Source organism: Stegodyphus dumicola, chromosome X1 (assembly GCF_044657685.1).
Source record: "Stegodyphus dumicola isolate Sdum_Otavi_A_Nest chromosome X1, ASM4465768v1".
NCBI lineage: Eukaryota > Metazoa > Arthropoda > Arachnida > Araneae > Eresidae > Stegodyphus > Stegodyphus dumicola.
In genome coordinates this window covers 50,056,548-50,077,669 of record NC_140780.1, presented here as the reverse complement: position 1 = coordinate 50,077,669, position 21,122 = coordinate 50,056,548, and the positions used below count along the sequence as shown (strand labels likewise).

At 36.0% G+C, this 21,122-nt stretch overlaps 1 protein-coding gene across 1 annotated transcript in view; it reads left to right on the top strand.

Annotated features, from left to right (window-relative positions):
- LOC118195113 (synaptotagmin 1-like) overlaps positions 1-21,122 on the top strand; it is a 122,457-nt gene that overhangs the window by 69,229 nt on the left and 32,106 nt on the right. The window contains exons 2-3 of the mRNA XM_035366362.2: positions 17,261-17,480; positions 20,335-20,510. Coding sequence (XP_035222253.1) covers positions 17,261-17,480; positions 20,335-20,510 — 396 coding nt within the window. The remainder of the gene's footprint in view (positions 1-17,260; positions 17,481-20,334; positions 20,511-21,122) is intronic.

The following is a 21,122-nucleotide window of genomic DNA, read 5'->3' as shown; positions in this document are numbered from 1 at the left end:
AATTACTTGAAATATTAATTCATTAATAGAGTTATTCCACAGATACTGTTCCAAAAGTGATTACTATATTTGCAATGTTCGCATTTACGAAGATACCTTGTTCCTTCTCTGTACGATGATTCTTAGCCTTTCCTATTAATCTATAAATAGATACCCGAATGACTTTCTCCGATTAAATGCTTGAGTTCTGGCCTGTTTATTGCCGTAGGAAATGACTCCATCTCTAATACCGTGATGATTCCAGCGGAATTCTATGACTTCTGAGGGAAAATTAAATCTTGATGTGGTGCAGTAAAATGTTGACCCAAATAAAACTGCGCCAATGTGCATGATACACAGTAGAACCCCTGTATTTGCGGGCAATATTCTCCAAGGCATTTCAGAGTTTACTTGAAAACACGGATAACAGAGAATACGAAACGCAAAGTTTGGTACGTTAAGTTTGGTTAATAAAACAAACACCGTAAGACTTTAGCTGCAGTGAATATAAAAAAAAATATAGTATATTGTATATCGCATTGCTTAGTTACAGTGTATTTTCTCTCTTTCATACATGTATGGATATAAGATGTAACAATGCTTAAGCCTAATCCTCTACAAACACTGCAATAATGACAAAACACTTTAATTGCTATGTATAGTATAAGTAGTTTCAGGAATGACAGAAGAATCGAAATTATATTTTCTTTTCTTAAGCTCAGCCTTAGCAATGAAACATCGGTTCGAAACGGAAACGCGCTTAAGTCTCTAGTTAGATTACCGCAGGGATATAGCAATGAGTGCGTTTGGGATTCCATATTTTGCTATGTTATATCTCTCTCGTTGAGTGAGTTTTATAGCTTACACAATATTTGATTCTTCACTTTTCTGAAACATTTTGGAATCGCGATAAATCCCGGATGATTTAAACGCAGATACTGAATCAGTAGGTATGGAGACAATACCTTAGAATACAATGCAAAGAAAGAATGTTTGTTAAAAGTATTATTTATAAAGTTTTTGTTATAAATAGCATTTCAAGATGAAGATTAATGTATATATAAATCCCGTGAAAATATTTTATTCATTATCTGGAATTTAAGAATTGATTTCACGTGAATTACGATCAACGCTGCTAAATCTCGTATTGATGGCAAGTTATTGTATTAAATAACTTGTATCCTTAATATGCACTTTGATTTTCACTAAATGGTATTTTTTTATCTTAGGAAGGAATTGTCATTTTATCTTACAAATCTAGTTATAGTCGCAGAAGCTAATGTCTGGAAAGAATGGAAGATGACAGAACACTTCTCAAATCCTTCAGGTGAACAAAGCAGGTGCACCCGAATACTGTTCTGCAAAATGATAGAAGCATTTTACAACTAATGTATTCTATTCTTTTGTAACTCTAATCACAGGATATCTCAAAAATGAGCCATAATAATGTTTTCCCAAGATGAGACCTAATCGAAAAGTAAGCCCTAGCATGATTTTTCAGAATATTCGTCATATAAGTACCAATCAAACATAAGCCCTATGTAAGATGGTTAGCCCGACAGACTCCAGATTTATTGCCGTATGGTAGAGTGCATACAAAGCACACGTGCGCCTTTCATAACGAATGAACGTGACTGAGGCTATTAGAATTTTCATAAATCAATAAAACATCGTGTGATGAAATGGACGTCCTTAAATTTTGGTAAAATAAAGAAAAGTTTCCTGAATTTCATGCCTGCAGTTTTTCGTTTCTTTCATGCGATCGACCATTCTTATCAGTATCTGTTGCTACTCCTTTCTCATAGGTCTTTTGTTAATATTTGCTTTAAAAATTAATTTAAAGAGAATTAATCCCCAATGAAGATGGTTTAAAAAGAAAGAGTTATTTCGTCAAGTGTAAGAAAGAAATCATGGAGGATTTCTAGAGCAAGAATCTTACAGCTTTCTGCAAAGAATAGAAATTGGATCTCCTCATGGCCCTATCAGAATACGGTAACTTCATCTTTTTGACTTTTGTTCTCTTGTCACTCAATACTTCATGTTGGACACGAGCCGTATTTTCTGATGTTATTTCTTTCAATAATCGACTTTCACGAAAATAATCATCTTCGGATTCTCAGTCCCTAGAAATTGTTTTAGCTATGTTTTCACTGTAGAATAGGAAGGAGAACGACCTTCATACGTATGAGAGAAGAGTTATTTTATTTCTTTGGGACTATAAAAAATTTAATCTTAAACCCATATTCAATTTCAAACAGTCTAAATTTTGCAATTACTTCGCAAAGGTTTTTATGAGCATACTAACATTTCATCTGCATATATTTCTCACTGCCTCCAATTTAAACCAGGCTCTACATCAGCCATAATTTTGACAAAATGTGAAAGCAAAACTGATATCTTTCCAGAAACACATTTCTGGTAATTGATTAACCATAATATTCCCAATGATCTATTTAGTGAATAATCATTTTTATGACATCATAAACTATTTTCTTTCTTGCTATTACGTTTCGACATTGCGAATTACAAATTTGAAGACTCTTATTGTGTTCTGAAAGCATATGTTATGAATTTATAACTATGTTATGAAATGAAATATTCAAAAAATGAGAAAAACAGCAATATGATTTCTTAAATTAACTAAAACATTTGTAAGTCAACCACTTACAATAACCCTTCTAAATTAAGAACTAATCATCAGAAATTCAGAATACGTATCATAAAACCATATACCAAAAACGAGTTGTTCAAAATAGCAATAGCAAATAAAAAAAAAGACTTGCTGTGATTTTATTCATCAAGAATTAAGGCCACTCATGAAGAATTTTGCGCTTATTTAATAAAGAAAAGACGTAATTCACAGCAGTTCTCTTACTGTATCGCTTTCATAAGAGGCTTGCAACGAATATTTCTTACAAGTAAAGTGACAACAATTTCTGCTTTAGCAGGACACGAAATTCGCGCAGAGGAAAAGTTAACCATCAAGCGAATAATAAACCTTTTTCTAAATGTAAAAAAGATTGCTAATTTTAGTGGCAGGTATTTAAATCACCCGAAAGAAAACGCATGTGATTGCCCGAAATGAACAAACAGCTCTGATTTCATATTTAACCAGTCAAGTTCTCCAGATATCATCCTTGAAAATTTATTAATAGTCTTTTAAAATTATTACGCTCTAATTATTAAAAAATTAATAATTTAACTTAAATTTTAAATTTTAGTATTTAAACTTCAGTACATTAAAATTTCTTTGATAAATGAAGTGTAAATTACAGAACAGGCTAAGGGCTCCAAATGAAACCAAAGCTTATAAGATATTTCTCCCGCCTTCTTAGCATGCCTTCGCGTAGTGTAATGGTCAGCACGCTAGGCGCGCATTCGAGAGGTCCGTGGTTCGAGTCCCGGCGAGGGCACTGCTCATTTTTCACATGTCCTGCTTTCAAAATAACCTAATGTCTCTACAAGCTTAAATAACTTTCATTATATTTGCGAGTATGCCACGATTTTGCTATCTTACTTGCACTGAACTTTTTGTTCACTTCCAGAATCGGATTCTTTCAATATCATGCTTCTTTTTGAGAAATCTACTCTCATGTGTATTTATCTGAAAATAAGTAATATGCACATAACATCACTTCCAACAATTCCAGTATAAGTAGCATACACATCAAGACTACCACATCCTTACCCTACAAATGTACTGAAGGTAAACTGAATCCTTTTTAACAGACAGAAAAAAGCGACTATAACGTTATGGTGCCGGCTGCACTACACTAAATCACTGCTCGAGCAAAACCTGTAGAGTCCTTCAAACCGCATTTGTTACGTGTGTTTGCAAAGGCTTTCTACAACCTGAATGTGGGCCAATAGATGGCTGTGTTGGTACTACGCCAGAGAAATGCGCTCCCAGTCTTACGCTTATCATTGTGATCATGACGCCACTTTCTTTTATTAGCGAAATACTGATTTATCCTTTTTCCTTGATCTGAGTTTTAGAGGGCCTTCTAGCAATGAGAGGAGAAATGTTTCGTTTTGAGATGTTCTTTTGTTAATATTAATACAAGCATATATATTATAAACCTATCTTTGAGTACGACTTGAGTAAATGAGGTATTATAATGAAATTAACGAGGTTACTGAGAAGATTTATGATGTTCCTTCCGAAAGTAGTCAAATGTATGTGATTTTAATGTTATAGCTCCTTATCATCATTAAATAAATGTTCGTGTCTTGAATTTCTACTCTTCTCTTATCTTCTGATCCAGCATCACAGTAAGTCTAAAGTTTTTGAAAAGAGATGTAAACTTAATAGGCTCCCTTTTTTGCAAGAAAAACAGTTGTTAATTAGCATAATAATGATATCCTCACAAAAAGAGGTGTACATCCGGTAATGAAAACGTACAATAGAGTAACTATATTCATTTTTAAATCTGGACACATACTTTTATGGAATACTACACGGTGCACCCTTTGAAAACCACTGCTCTAGAAGATTTTTTTTTTTTTTTTTTTTTTTTTAAATTACAAGTTAAAGAAATTCGGCGTCCCTCTTGAAGTCCAGTGCGGACGAACTCTGCAAACAGTGTCTCGCAGATACACGGACCGGTAAGAGGAAAATTTCAGTCAAACCCAAGGTCTGTACAGTTTAACTGTACGGGCCTTGAGTTAAACCAGTTTTATTGAAGCCCTACGTACCTGAACGACAAAGCACAAATACGTCAAACGAATAAATTACGAAAAGCTTTACAGGTAGGATATTCTGACACTGAAGGAACAGTCTCATTCGGCAGTCTGAGTTTAATAAGCGGCAGAAATGAGTTTATTAAACGGCTGTTTTTCTATCGATCTGCATGTACTTGTTTTTGATTCCTAGAAATTTGCAACACAGGAGGCCGAGTTTATTAACCAGTAAGTTTAATAAGTGACGCACGAAAAACCCAAACAAATGCTTTCATAATCATCAGTTTCAGAAATTTCGCATTACCTTTCTTAACGATGGTTGCCTGCACTGGATTGCACTGAAAGATCATTTTTATGATCGCTCCTATTTTCATGCAAATTTATGCTATTTTAGCTGAGACTGAAACATTTAAAATTTAGAATAATCAGGTCGTAGCACTCGAACTGCACTAAATTGCGAAAAAAAAAAAAAAGCCTAAAAACTTGACATTTTCCCGTTTTAAAACTAGTGGATATTGGAACTGCGTGTTCTCAATGTCTCGATGCTCTCAAACTCGATGCTCTCATGTCTCGATGTCTCGATGCTTTAGCTGCTCTCGATGTCTCTCAAACAATAGGATTTTTTTCTAATAGATACCGTTATTTTCACTCTCATCATTTTCGGCGTTTTCCGTTCATCTGATTTAGAGATCACGATCGATGTTATCGATTACGTTGTATTTCTGTCTTCAATCTACATTCATTAATAATTTTAATGGTGAAATTGCCTCTAGAAATGTTAGGTTGTAATCCAACCGCCTTATTGTATTCTTATTGTTTCCTTAAGACCCAAGAGAAACACGCCGACGTGGAAAATAAAACAGGCAAATCGACAACCTTGTATTTACAAAATCTACGCCGAACACAAGGTTGTTTACAAAAATCTCTGTATATAAGGTTGTAGATTGGCCCATTTTATATTCTGTTTCTTGCTTGTGCAGATTCTTTAAATGAAATTTATCATTCCTAATATTGTAAATATCGAAATTGAGACGTAAGTTATACTTCTTCGGTCTTAAATTTCGGTCTTATGAGCTCAAAACCCAAAGAATTCAAAACTGTTTGTGGGAATTGTCTTCCAAACATAACACAATGCCTCTCGAACTTCATTTTAAACACCTTATTTAAATTCTCGCAGTACTTAATTTCCCCCTCTAAATAACCTCTCTTTTGAATTTAATTTAAAATAAAAAAGTAAACACTTTATACAAAAATTCGCCCATTTATATTAAATAACAAATTATAAATATTTGAATTTTATTTGGTATTTTTTATGATTTTGGTAAAAATCATTGTTAATTTTGTAAATTCTCCAACTACCTTTCAGCTGTGAAAAACTACTCAAAGTTAATTATTTTTAGCTGGGTTATCATATTTGTAAAATAATACAAATAATTTTATAGCACAGATGATTTTAAAACTAGGCACTATTACACGTTAATTTGCATTATTCACGAAGAAGAAACATTCACATCAGATCGTTTTTCGTAATGCATAAACTTTCTTTTAATAAATTCTGAACCTTCCGATGCATAGGTATTTCGGGGCTTTGTATGCTTATAATTCAAATGTACTAAAATAAACACTTATCGAAAGTTTAATGTTATCTAATTTCACATTTGTAATTGACGTGTATTTTACAAGAAATATAACTGATTGTTATTGATACTGGTTGATTATTAATGAAAAATATCAGAAATATCAAATATACTGTAGATCTGAAGCCTAACTATGAATTTAGAATATTTCTGTGATACTATACCATCATTATCATGCTCTTCTTTTCTTTATGTTTCTTATCATTTCTTTTTTCTTGTTATTGATACTTGTTGATTATCAACGAAAAATGTCATAAATATCAAATATACTGTAGATCTGAATGAAGCCTAACTATGAATTTAGAATATTGTTGTGATACTATACCATCATTCTCATGCTCTTCTTTTTTCTTTATGTTAGAACGTTTATTAAACTCTTCCCTGGATTAAGTTGCATTTTTAACTTGATATCCTCTTTATCTATTATCCTGTATTACCTAATAAACAATTCCATACATTGCATCTTTCATTCGTTCAGTAAATTATGCGTTTTAATTGCACGGAATTCAAATATAGCAAAGTGTGCGAGGGCTATCTGCCTGAAGGGTGGCCATCGCGATAGCCTTTCTAAGGGAAGCTATCTCCTTTCCACGTTACGCATGAAATAAGGAACTAAAACTCCATATAACCAAATCTTTCAGTCACTAGGAGCATGGAATAAAATACCAGTGTCTTATGGCTTTGACTACTCAGTCACTGATGGGCCTTTTTATTTAACAAAAACTTCTATTTTGTTATCTATGGTTAATTACATAATTAACTATGGGAAACCACACTACAGCTGTCTGCCCAAGGAAAGATGTGTGTGTGTGTCTGGGCTGCATGAGCTTGTAAGGATCTTAAGTTTTACTAACGTTTATTTTATTTTAAATCTTTACTATCACTTCTTATTTTCTACTTCCGGCCAGAATTATAAGCGTTAAGGTTTTTATGCAAAGTTTGTCTGGCGAACGCCAAGTATTTAAGTTGTGGCTTTTTGCCAAGCGAGAGAGAGGAAGCAGTGAGTCGAAGCAGGCCGCTTACCTTAGAAGTTACGCAGCTGCTTGTTGCCTTCCAGGCCAGAGGTTTTAATCCTCTTGATAATTTTTAAACGTATTGTAGTGTTCACAGTTCTCTGTACTACATACGCTTCCTGTTAATATAAGGCCAATCTTCCACGTTTATTATTCTAAAGTTAAATGAGAGTTTAGTTTTATTTTTATACTTTTACGTTTTGACCCCAAGTAGCGGGTCGGTGTATTCCGAAGTACGGAAGCTTTTGTAAAATAGAGAAAAATACAGGGTTTTGTATACCCTTCTTGCGTATCCTGTTTACTTCCCACAGTTTTGAACATAGCTTTAGTAAGCTCTCTGTTCCGAGTCAGGTCCTTGCATGTTCCCGAAGAAGGTTAGAAGGAACATTGACCCTGATAGTGGCGCCCAACGAAGAAGAATAACCATGGCCGAGTTTCAAGAAAAACCTGTGCTGCCTGCAGAAACGGCTCAGAATCCAGAAATGCCAGCTGCCGCCCTGGAAGGATTTGGTTACATCGTCCAGACCATGCGCGCTTCGATGAAACCAGAAGCAACATTTAATGGAAACTCACCGATAACCAGTTTTTTGGAAAAATTGGATGACCACTTCATGCTCTACCCCGTGCACGAGTTTCAAAAAGTTACCTTAGCTGCCAGCGCTTTGAGGGGCCAAGCGCTTAACTGGTTCAAATGTATAGGCAGAAGTCTCTTGGGTCAAGCAGGAAGTCCCACCTATACTTAAGAAAATTTCAAGACTGCCCTATTAAAGGCCTTCCCTGTTGTAAGGGATCGTGCGAAATTAGAAACGGAACTTTTTAGTATATATCAAAAAGAATCGAAAACCTCTCAAGCTTTATTTTAAGAAAAATTCACGTCTTCAAACTCTTGTATGGAAACCGTCCGGATCCTGAAATAATTCAAGTGATTTTGCCGAGGTTACTGCCCCAAGTGCAAGACTTTATTGAATTAAGAAATCCGACTACACTGGAAAAGTTATTTGAGCTAGCAATCCAGTTTGAAAGTAGAAGAACGGCGGACGTCGAAAGAAGACACCAATATCAACAGCGAAACCAATTTGGTACGCCAAGACTACAGCAAACTCAAGCACACGGCTACGAAAGCAAAGCGAATCAGTGGGCAAGGAAACCCGAGCATTCAAAAACAGCCGGCGAACGTCGACAGTTCAATAGCAACCCAGGAAAAAAGTCTCAAGGCCAGGGGAAAAAGAAGGAAAGCACGGAAATGAAAAATAATTTAAACTAAAACGGATTTCTGCTGACGGGAAGGGGCGGAAATCCGAAGGCCAAGAAAACCCCTCTTCCTACAAGTTAAATACAGTAATGGTGAAAAATTTGACTCTTCCGAAGATTGAAGTGTTGGTGAATAATATCCCAGCCACCGCACTCCTGGATACAGTCGCGCAGTGTTCCTGTGTGGCAGAAGATTTTTTTAGGAAGTATTTTCGCAAATACCGCATATATAATTCGGATAATACGACAGTGTTAGCGGCGCAAGGAGAAAAATGTAAGTGCATAGGTAAAGTACCGTTGTATATCCGTATCAAGGACGAACAAGTAAAGGTGATGTTTTTTATAGTAAAGAATCTGCAAGCACATTTAATCTTAGGAAAAGATTTTCTTTCAGACGCACAAGCAACACTGGATTTTAATAAAGCGTCCCTTAAGCTGACAATGAAACCAGTTCTTACAGAAAAGGCTGAACCGCCGATGGTAAATCTTGACCACCTACCTAATGACGAGCAAGGAAGAATCCGACAAGTGGTAAGTGAATTTGCTTCGTTATTTAGTGATATTCCAGGATTTACTCAGGTTACTAACCATAGTATTGACACCGGAGATGCAATGCCAGTTCGCCAAAAACCATACCGCTATGATAAGAATAAGGAAAAAATTATAGAATGGCATATTACCGATATGCTACGTAAAAAGATCATAACGCCCATCTCAAGTAGTTATGCTAGCCCGGTGGTTTTATGTAAGAAAAATAATGACTATCCTTTGACGCATCCAAAAAGGTGGAGATTCGCTATTGATTACCGTAAATTAAACTCCATAACTAAAAAACCGGTATATCCGTTACCGATCATAGAAGAAATTCTAAGGAACATAAAATCAACCAAATTTATGACGACTTTAGACTTAACGACTGGTTGTTTTCAAATAGGGGTTAGGCCTGAGGACGTGCCTAAGACTGCTTTTATAACCAAGTCTGGCACTTATGCATTTTTGCGTATGCCGTTTGGCCTTTCAGGAGCCCCGGCAACATTTCAGCGATGCATGGACATTGTGTTAAGACCTGTTCTTGGAAAGTCCACATTTATCTATTTAGACGATATCATTATTACTAGTGGTAATCTCGACCAACATGTACAGGATTTAAGACAGGTGTTTTCTTTATTAAATAAGGCCGGTCTAAAAGTTAATGTCGAAAAGTGCAAATTTGCAGCCCTTGAATCAAATATTTAGGTTACAAAATATCTCAAAAAGGAATCGAGACAGACGAATCAAAAATAATCGCTGTACAAAAGTATCCGACTCCAAACACGGCAAAGAAGCTCTCTTCTTTTCTAGGACTTTGTTCATATTATAGGTCCTTTATAAAAGATTTTGCAGCTATTGCTGAACCATTGTTAAAATTAAAAAGAAAAAAGGCAAGATTCTCGTGGACGGCCGAAGCCAATAGTGCTTTCGAAAAATTAAAACAAGCATTAACGCAAGCCCCTGTGTTGAAATTTCCGGAAAAGGATGAGAATTTAGAAATTTCAGCGGATGCTTCGGATTATGCGGTAGGAGCGGTACTTTCGCAAAATCAGCAGCCCGTGGCATTTTTTAGCCGAACTTTAAATCAAACACAAAGAAACTATTCCGCGACCGAGAGAGAGGCACTTGCAGTTCTGTTAGCAGTGCAAAAGTTCCGAGTCTATTTTGGAAAGGCGCCGATAACAGTGTACTCTGATCATGCGGCGGTAACTAGATTGTACTCAGGGAAAAATTTATCCCCAAGGTTAATAAGATGGGCACTCAAGCTGCAAGAATATAATCTGGTAATCAAGCATACCCCCGGAAAGGAAAATATCGTAGCAGATGCCCTATCAAGAATTAAAATAGACGAACAAGGTAATACCGTAAAGGTGGCAATGCTTACAGCATGTACAATAAATTCCCGAGAAACTGTAATAACTGAACTAGGTAAGGATCCTGAGTTTGGAAGCATTTATGAGTATTTGAAGGATCCTGAAAATTTTAGCCACCAAGATATTGTGGCGATAAGAAATAGGGCGGCCCATTACGAACTAATAGATGGTCTATTATTCTATACAAAAACTACGAATTCCAACAACGAATTTCGACCTGTTATCCCAGCTAGTCTTAGATTAAATATCCTGCAGGAGCTCCATGACAGCCCTTTAGCTTCTCATGCTGGTATTCGAAAAACTATCCAACGCGTACGCGAGGCAGTCTACTTTCCTGAACAGCAAAAGTTAACAAGGGCGTATGTCCAGTCCTGCCCAACATGTCAAGCAGTTAATTATATTAATTTCCGCCCGGCCGGGTTTCTAAATACTATTAAATCCGAATTTCCAAATGAAATAATTGGCATCGATTTATTGGGCCCTTTCCTAAAAAGTCAGTTAAATAAAAGTCGCTATCTCCTTGTTATGGTTGATCATTTTAGTAAATGGACCGAAATTGTTCCCTTAAAACGAGCCTCCGCGAAATTAGTTACTGATTCTATTTTAAATAAATATATTTTAAAATACGGGGCGCCCCTAAAAGTTATATCGGATAATGGTCCTCAATTTGTAAGTAATATATTTGAAGACATGTGCCAAAAACTGGGCATACGTCATTTAAAAATGGTCCCGTATCGGCCGCAATCAAATATAGCGGAACGGGTCAATAGAAATATAGTGAAAATTATCCGTAGTTATGTTAAAAATTTTCATAAAAGCTGGGATAACTATGTCAATGAATTTGCTTTCGCCCTTAGGACCGCAAAACATGATACAACGGGCAAAACTCCTGCTGAGTTATTTCTAGGCAGAAAGATTATAACATAAATTATTTTATGTGCAACAAAGAGCCCCAGAATTTAAAATGGGGAATATAGAAAAACTAATTAAGGAAGCAAAGAAGAATACGGAAGTAGCACAAAGAAAACAGAAGCTCTATTATGATTTGAAACGACGGGGAGTAACTTAAAGTAGGGGATGAAGTTTTAAAAATTAAGCATTCACTTTCTTCAGCACCAGAAGATAAGACTGCCAATATTTTCAGATCTTTTGCAGGATCCGGCACGGCAGACACCGCAGGCACAAGCTCCAGAGGTGGAAAAACGACAAGTACAAGGGCAAGCCATTAAGAGGCAGGAGCAAGTGAAAAGAAAATTTCCCCGCGGAAAAATTGAAGGTAGCAAGAAAAAGAAGCCGTTCCACCGTCCAGAAAAGAGAGTTCACGAACACCCCCAGAATGAAGAAGGGAGAAGGACGACGGATGTGAAGAGAACCAGGAGAAATGACGGTAACTATAACCCGGCTCTAAAACGGAAGATCTACTCGTCCGACAGGACTCTTCGCAGCAAGACCGCAGCATCCGACAGGACTCTCCGAACTGCGGAAGGGCCATCAGCGGCGGAGGAAAAGTTACAAGGAAAATTTGAACGGCCAGCAACGAGGTCCAAGCAGGAACACGACAGAAGTTTCCCGGTTCCGCCAAGACCAGCTGCCATCAAACGGCCAAGACCACAAGCAGAGGAGAAAAAGAAGGTATTCAAGGGTGACCGAACTGGTGAAAAAAGGAAGCTTCCAGAGGAAGGCACTGAAGGGCGAGCCCGTACAAGAAGGAGGATAAATCAAACTACTATCTGCAATACCTTTAAAGAGTGGGCCCAGAAGAGGATGTCCGAATATCACAAAGATAAGTAAAATTTTATGTTACTTTGCAAACTTAAGTTAATCTTTCATTCTTACTGCAAGTGGCAGATTTCAAGAAGTTTTACCTCATGCGAGGTCTACCTTTATCGCCAAAAGGGCGAGAAATGAGTTGTACCGATTTTGGTATTATGTTTTTCAATTACTCGCGCGTAAAACTAAAGTTGATGTATAATAGCGTTGTGTAAAGACTTAAATATTGTAAAAAGTTATTGTATAAATTTTATTTAAAACGTTCTAGCAAGAAAGAAGTTTTAGTCTGAAAGACTTTTTGAAATGTAGTATTTCAATGTAGAAAGAATTGGCACTTGCTTTGAAAAGAATAGAAGTTAACAATGTACTACTAATGTATGTTTTCAAATGTGTAAAATTAACGGCATGTTGATATGTTCTTATATACAATGTGAACTGTTATTTTAAATGTTAAGAAATACCGTGATATGGTAAAAGTGAATGTTGCAATTTTTTTTATTCGTGTGACTGTAAAAAGACTAGATCATGTTGAATATGTGTTAAAGGTTGAATGATGTAGTTAGGCTCTCTGACGCTACACTTCAGAGTTAGACACTTTCAGAATAGTACCTCAGGGTTTAGAGTTGAAATTAGGGTGTGTCACGAGGTCTTGGCATGTTGAATTTTAACACGTTAGTGTTTTGATTGTAGGAGGAAGTGTGGAACACGTAGACAGAAACACATTCGTGTTTGGTGTTCTTTTACAACACATGTCAGAGAGCACGGGGAGAGATAATTAAAATAGTCATGAATGAAATAAGAATGTTAAGCGAAGTATAATTATATATGTTACTTGCCATTTCATTGTGTAACATTTCATTAAACTAGTTTTCCTTCCAGATCTCTGGAAGGAACCAGAATTGAATAAAAGCTCCTGTTTAGATGCAGTACAGATGAAAAAAAAATTGTGTATCCTGGGAGCTGCTATTGTAAAAACAAATTTCTTTCTTTTAAATTTCTAGTTTCTAGCGAAAAATATTTGTAAAAGTTTGGCCTCGCGTTAGATTCTAGAGCTAAAAGTTTTCAACAAGGTCGTTTTAGACCTCAGTTTCAAACTAATTAACTCTGGCGGGAAGTATGTAAGGATCTTAAGTTTTACTAACGTTTATTTTATTTTAAATCTTTACTATCACTTCTTATTTTCTACTTCCGGCCAGAATTATAAGCGTTAAGGTTTTTATGCAAAGTTTGTCTGGCGAACGCCAAGTATTTAAGTTGTGGCTTTTTGCCAAGCGAGAGAGAGGAAGCAATGAGTCGAAGCAGGCCGCTTATCTTTGAAGTTACGCAGTTGCTTGTTGCCTTCCAGGCCAGAGGTTTTAATCCTCTTGATAATTTTTAAACGTATTGTAGTGTTCACAGTTCTCTGTACTACATACGCTTCCTGTTAATATAAGGCCAATCTTCCACGTTTATTATTCTAAAGTTAAATTAGAGTTTAGCTTTATTTTTATACTTTTACGTTTTGACCCCAAGTAGCGGGTCGGTGTATTCCGAAGTACGGAAGTTTTTGTAAAATAGAGAAAAATAAAGGGTTTTGTATACCCTTCTTGCGTATCCTGTTTACTTCCCACAGTTTTGAACATAGCTTTAGTAAGCTCTCTGTTCCGAGTCAGGTCCTTGCATGTTCCCGAAGAAGGTTAGAAGGAACATTGACCCTGATAAGCTGACTTTCGAAATAATAAGCATCATATTTCCTTTAAAGATAAACTGCTTTGCTTTCGTAAACAAGATATTTTGATTATCATGTAAACTTTTCATTTAACACTAGAAGACTTACGTATTTACTTGGCCATGTATAAAAGAGCCCTTACATTTTACATTTTAGGATAAATTTTAAGAAATAAAATTGTAAGTGAACATTTGATGAGAACATTATTCTGGTTAGAATTCATTTATTTCTGATTAAAATGAAACGCGAATTATAAAACTGAATACAATGTTTTACAATGGTATAGGAAAAAAAAGGTTAGGAAAAAATCAATGGTACATCGTTACTTATTTCTTCCCACGCGTACCAATAACCATAATAGTGTCACGCAGGCCTCCGTTGAAGTTGCTCAAATAGATGTAGCTATTATAATTAGCGGTAGTTACACAATACAATATATATATATATATATATACATACAGGGTGTATCAGTACAGCGGTGACAAACTTTAAGGAAGAGACAGAGTACACCTAGACGATGGGAAGTCATATAGCAGTTGCATGGTCGGAAACGCATTCCTGGCGCAGCAATGACGACACAAAACGCAAAAAAAAAGGAAGGACACAAACGGTGAGATAAAACATGTTTTATTATGTTTAGTGCAGCAGAAACCTATAAATAAGAACAAAAACAAACAACAATCGTCATTAAAGAAGGTGTTCGAAATAACGACACCGGATCATGATCCAGGCCTCACTTCCCTGGCGGATGGAAGATCTGCATCACGAATGGAAGACCGCATGGAAGATGCATGATGCATGGTTCCTGCATCGCGGTCCGTGTCGTAATTTCAAACACCTTCTTTGATGATGATTGTTATTTTTTGTTTGTTTTTGTTGTACTCCGAATAATAAACATGTTTTCTCACCCCGTTCGTGTTATGTACATATATATTATACAGGGTGTCCAGTAAATGTTACGAGAAACTTTTTGGGAGGTAGGGTACATCATAAGGATTAAGAATTGGATAGGAACCCATGCCCAGAAACTTCACTGTATGCCGCCAGGGGTTGCTGTACAGGAGAGTGCTAGTGGAAAGTGAGGATTGCCTCATTCGTGCGGTAGGTACCATACGAAGAATATGGAACGCTATATGAACGGAGAGCTTGCAAACATGCACTTAGTGTATGGAATAGCTGAGAGTAATGGACCAGCCGCTGCGCACATTTATCGAGAACGCTTTCCCGACAGACATCAACCACACCACAGTTTGCTTCCACGTCTGCATCAAAATTTTTGCGACTACGGGTCATTAAGAAGTCCCAGGACAAGTGAGGGCAGGTCACAATCGACTCGCTTGGTCGATGGGAAGAAAGTGTGTGGGATACGGTGGAGAGTAATCCAATGACCAGCATGCGTGCCATTGCCTTTCAATTAAGAATGTCTCTACCAATGTTCAGCGTGTCTTCAACGCTGAGTCCTTCCACGCCTTTCGTCTCCAAAGGGTTCAGCTATTGCTCCCGGGTGACCATCCTGAACGTATGCGTTTCGGACAGTGATTCTGCAAGAAAGTGCCCGGGAAGTTAATTTCCCAGCTTATGTGTTGTTCACGGATGAGGCCACATACAATAGGGATGGCGTATTCAATCATCACGATCATGTGGGTTCAAGAAAACCCCCTCGGTTGGCGGCACCACGCGGCACAACAATCCTTCAAAATTAATGTAGGGGGGGGAGTTTGGTTGGCGATTGCTTAGTCGGGCCGTACCTTTTACTATCCACGTTAAATGCCGCGAATTGCCTGATCTTCCTGGAGCAGGTTCTTTCCGGCTGACGATCCACCAAATGTTGATGTTCCACCAAATGCGAGGCGCAACATGTGGTTTCAACATGATGGGGTGTCTGCTCATTTTGGACTGGATGTTTGCAGCCGTTTGTTAGAACAGATCATTCCCGCATCGATGGATTGGGCACGGTGGACTGGTTCCTTGGCCCCCATGTTCATCGTGCCTTGATTTCGTTTTGTGGGGAGTGATCAAGAGTGTCATATATCAACGATCCTGTGTGTCTGAAATGGATCTCGCGGCAAAACTCGCCTGCGCAGCTGCTACAATCAAAGAAACTCCCGGTATGTTTGGACATGTCCGGCAATCAATGGTCAGTCTGTGCCAGGCATGTTTGGCGTCTGATGGTGCAAACTTCGAGCATCTGCTGTAATATTCAAGCTATCGTACACTATTTGTATTCATGTCCAATTAAATGTTTCAAATTAGTCACCCTCTTGTTTCCTTTCCCATCCTCTATCTCTGCTACCACTTACCCATGTCATTTCCGGGCATGGGTTCCTATGCAATTCTTAATTCTTATGATGTGTCCTACCTCCCCTAGAAGTTTGTCGCAACATTTACGGGACACCCTGTATATATACAAAGTGATTCTGAATTGTTTTTACAAATTAAGATGGGTGACTGTACTTATCCAGATGAGCAATAATCACCATAGAACATAGGGTCCGAGAGGAAGAAAAGAGGAATATTACAATTCCAACCTGAACTTACAGCAGTGTTTGGAGAGCGAATGAACGAATCCAAAAGTGGCGCAATCAGTTTAGTGAAAAACTCACAAGAGTGCACAAAACGGATAAAACTAAAAACTTGGCGTTCGAATGTTAATTCGAGCTCATACTTTGATGGAATGCAACAAGTTAATTATCTAAATTGGTAGGGGAAATTTATCTATTAGGGGGATAAACTGCTACTTTGATATCAAGTATCAAGGTAGCAGTTTTTCCCCCTTCGCCATCTTCTATCCTGTCCTCCTGGAGTTACTGTGTTACAGTCATGCTACTTGAAGCGCCCTTCTATGGGACACGAAGTTCTGACAGCCGTAACACTGAACTTTTCATGTTAATCTCGGCATACAGCGGAAGTTGGAGTTAGTTGATAATATTCAGCCCTTGATTAGATAGTTAACTTGTTGCAATCTTTTGTGAGGTTGAGACCTTGCCAACCAAAGATGTGCATTTGAGAGTTTGCCATCAAAGTCTGAACTCGAATTAACACTCGAACGCCAAGTTTTCGGTTTTATCCGTTTTGTGCACTCTCTGTGAGTTTTTCACTAAACTGATTGTGCAACTTTTGGACTCGTTCATTCGCTCTCCCAACACTGTTGTAAGTTCAAGTTGGAATTCTAATATTCCTCTTTCTGCCTCTCCGAGTGGAATGCAAGCCTATGTTCTATATTAATTATTTCTCATCTGGATGAGTACTGTCACCCGGTATATTAAACTTGATACTGATGTAAATAACGCAAAAATTAAAGATAATATTGCATTTCAGATGAAAGGAGCTTCAGTCGGCAAGCCAATGGCGCCTTACCGTCGAAGAAGAGCTTTCAATGAATCAGAAGAAATGCCTACTCCATTACCAGTAGTCATGTCTCAAACGGCAACTTCTACAGTTGCCAGTGTAATTACTTCCACATTGTCTGAAGAACTACCAGTAACACAGGAAAACATGGAAGAGAAGTTCCTTCGCAATATTTCTGAAAAGACTCACAGTATGTACTTTACCTACTTCACTGACTTTTACATTAAATGAGTATACCCTCTTATAACCTGAATTTAATACAACTAGAGCCTTACAGCATGAATAATTTAAGTTTAATTCTTAAAACTGGCAAAATAACAGCGCAGCCTCAAAATAAAACTGTTATAGAATTCAAATTATTCATGTTTCCATTTTTACGCATTCATTTATATATTTATAACATTTTTTAAAGAATCATTAATTTTTCATTATATTTTAATGTCTTAAAATTAGTGCTTTATACCTGATCTAAATTGACTGCTAGAAAGGTTACCTCTGTTCATAAAATTTTTTAAATATTACAGGTTAATCACTTTTGATCAGGTAATGTACTCATATACAATGTGATTATAATATTATTTTTCATATAGATATATATACTCATAATTTATGTTATAAATCAATAAAATTGTGTATATACTTTTTTAATTAACGTAAACCAAATTTTTCTTTTAAATTCATTAATTTACACCTACAGCTAGAACATTTGCACTTCGCAAGTTGTTCCTTTAATGCTGATCATTTAATAATACTCACAGTTCTTGAAAAAATATCCATACCTGTACACTTTGTAAAATGTTTTGAAATTAATATGAAAATCTTCAGAAAAATGGTACATTATTGAATCATAAATGTTAACAATTAAGAAAATATAATAAATTTCATTTGTTTGTAATAAATTTGTAATAATTTTCGTTTGTAATAAAGAATCAGACATAAATTCGATTTTAATTGCTGTAGAAATATTATATCACATACCGCAGAGTTCATTAAGTTATCGGTGTTGTTTGTTTCAGCTACTATGAATTTGAAATTAAAGAAAAAGATAAAATAAAAGAAAGGCATAAAAGAAAAAAGTGTCTGTTTAATTAATTGCCTGGGGCAAATCAGACGAAGATTATCCAACTTAATTTAAGGATGCCTTTGTGGAGCCGAAAAAACTGGTATCAAAGGTCACTCGGAAGACAATCACGAAACTTCCGACCAGCTAGCTCGCTAAGCCACATGTAATCGAATTAGAGATGGGCTACCAGTTTCAGTCGAATAGTAATTGGGATATTCTTGGGGTGACAAATGAATTCGGTTTTATAGAAATACAAACATAGCAATACGACAATCTGTAACTTTCAGGTGTAATAAAACGCAAGAAGAAAATAAACTAGAGCTTTGGGTTAAACTCTTAGCTCACTTACATGCTAGAATGGCCGCCTATTATGTTAATGTATACTAATGCGTTGAAGCAGAAGTTTAAGAAAGCGTACATGACTTAATATTATGAAAATCGATATCGCTCAAAAATAATTAAAACTCAATTATTAAATGTAAGTGTATACTAAATAAATTTTAAAAATTCATTCACACATATGATGAAATATGAGAATACAATAATCAATTAGCGTTCCATAATTAAACGGAAATAAAATCAAGAATTTATCCTGAAATACTCAATAAATTTAAAAAAAAATTCGGCACGTAATTTATTCTTTATGAGCACTAAATAATAACAAATTCATGCAGACATTATTTATCGTATTTATTCAAGACTACTCCTGAAAGTATGAAAACGAACGTTTCAGAAAGGCTAGTAAGGAATATAATCACTTCTGTCTGTAGTGCAGGTTCACAAAAGACCGGTACTGTTTAAGAAGATACGGGAGCAGCCAATTCAATTCTTTCACCAAAGAGCTTGGGTTCAGGAAAAGGCTTGACGTTATGCAATTCATTTTCACAGAGCATCCTGAACATGCTTTACAGCATTTATGCTGAGAGATTAGGTCGGTCACATGAACCTCTTCATATTCTTTTAAACTTATTCATCGACAAATCGAGCATCTTCGTCCGTAAGAAAGATAAGGATTTTATATTTGTACTTCAAAGCTAACAGAATTCTCTGAAACTCGTTGAAGACACTTACTTATCCATCGTGATGTTACTCTAAAGCAAGAGCCTATCATCACCCCAATGGCCAACTTTTCTTAGGTTAGAAGAAGTATTTTAGTTCCTTAAGTCTCTGGATTTATATAGGTCGCTTATCTTACAACTGTCTGATGTAAACTTTCTGTCAAATCGTTTTATATCTTAGGACGCGTAACGTATGATTCCACTGTTCTAAAGCGCATATGTGTTAAAAGCATAAATGTTATCAGTGGTATTGACAGAACAATATTCTAAAGAACGGGCAGAAACATAGAATGAGGTATTCAGCTGTACCTTCAGGGATGGATGGCGAATATATTTTCAGCATTCACTAAGAATTTTATTATTTACACATGGATACTCGAAATTTGAGATGTAATAAATTATTGCTAATTTTAATCTTTAAACAAATAACATAAAGTATTAATTTTATATGAATCATTATATATAATTAGTTACTTGTATAAAATCCATATGAAATGCTTGCTTAAGGCGTTAGGTTTTGTTCCAATAATTGAACTGCTTTCATTTAAAAATTAAAAGAATATTAATTAGTTACAGTTTGTGAAAATTTTCAACACTTAAATAGTAAGAGAAATATGCCTTAAAATTAGTCAAAAAGGCAACCTTAGTTTGGCGTAGATTTTGAATAAAACTCTCCTGACATTTCTTTGCTCTTAAAGAACATGGATCTGTGTCTTATCGCCCTCGAATTCGATAGAGTTCTATTCGAAATCTAAGCAAAACTAATGGTGCTCTTTTGCCTAATTTTTAGAAATTCAATACATGGTTTAACACTTTGTTTCTTTTCCTCTTATTTTTTCACTGCTGTATTAGAGGTATCTACTTATTTTTGCTTGACTAACATACATTTATTGGTTATGTTCAATTTTTAAATTTTTTTTAAGTTCCTGTCTGGGGAGTAATAGTCATTCTCATTCTTGTGTGTGGCTTATTGCTCTGCATCTGCTGTTGCTGCTTTAAGCGATGGTGCAGAAGGAGGAAGAAAGATGCAAAGAAAGGACTGAAAGGCGCTGTGGATCTGAAAAGTGTGCAGTTACTAGGCGGCTCTTACAAAGAAAAGGTAACTGTCATACTTGATAACAGTTTTTCTTTCAAACATATTCATGAATTACGAATTGATACATCTGTTGAGGTGAAAGAGTATGCTGTGCTGATATAAAATGCAGCTAAAACTGGTGTTTTGTACTCGTAAAAATACCTAAAAATTATATTGAAGTAAACAAGACATATGCTAATAAACCAGAAATGCTTCACAAGTCAAAACGCATTCTGTTTTAAAAAATTTCAACCAGCCTTTAAAAGGATTCTGAGAATACAGCTCTAGTTCTCAAATGTAAAAAACGAACAACTGAAGCTGTCGTGCATGGCCAAGCATTGGCATATTTATTTGATCAAGTTATTTAACACCAATCAATATCATTCTAAGATCAGGTGAAAACGGTTCTTTTCACGAACGCTAGTACTGCGAATACTGATGAGGTACCAAATTCCGTAAGAACATTTTCTTCATTGTTCATTCCTAAAAGGTAATTTACCGCCTAAACATCATTACTGGATGCAATGATATTCGTTTTCAGAATCTTAACGATGTAACAAAAGAACTATTAATTATGCATAGAAAACATTTTACTCAATAGTTTTATTTAAAAAAAATGTGTTTTTTTTATGTCAT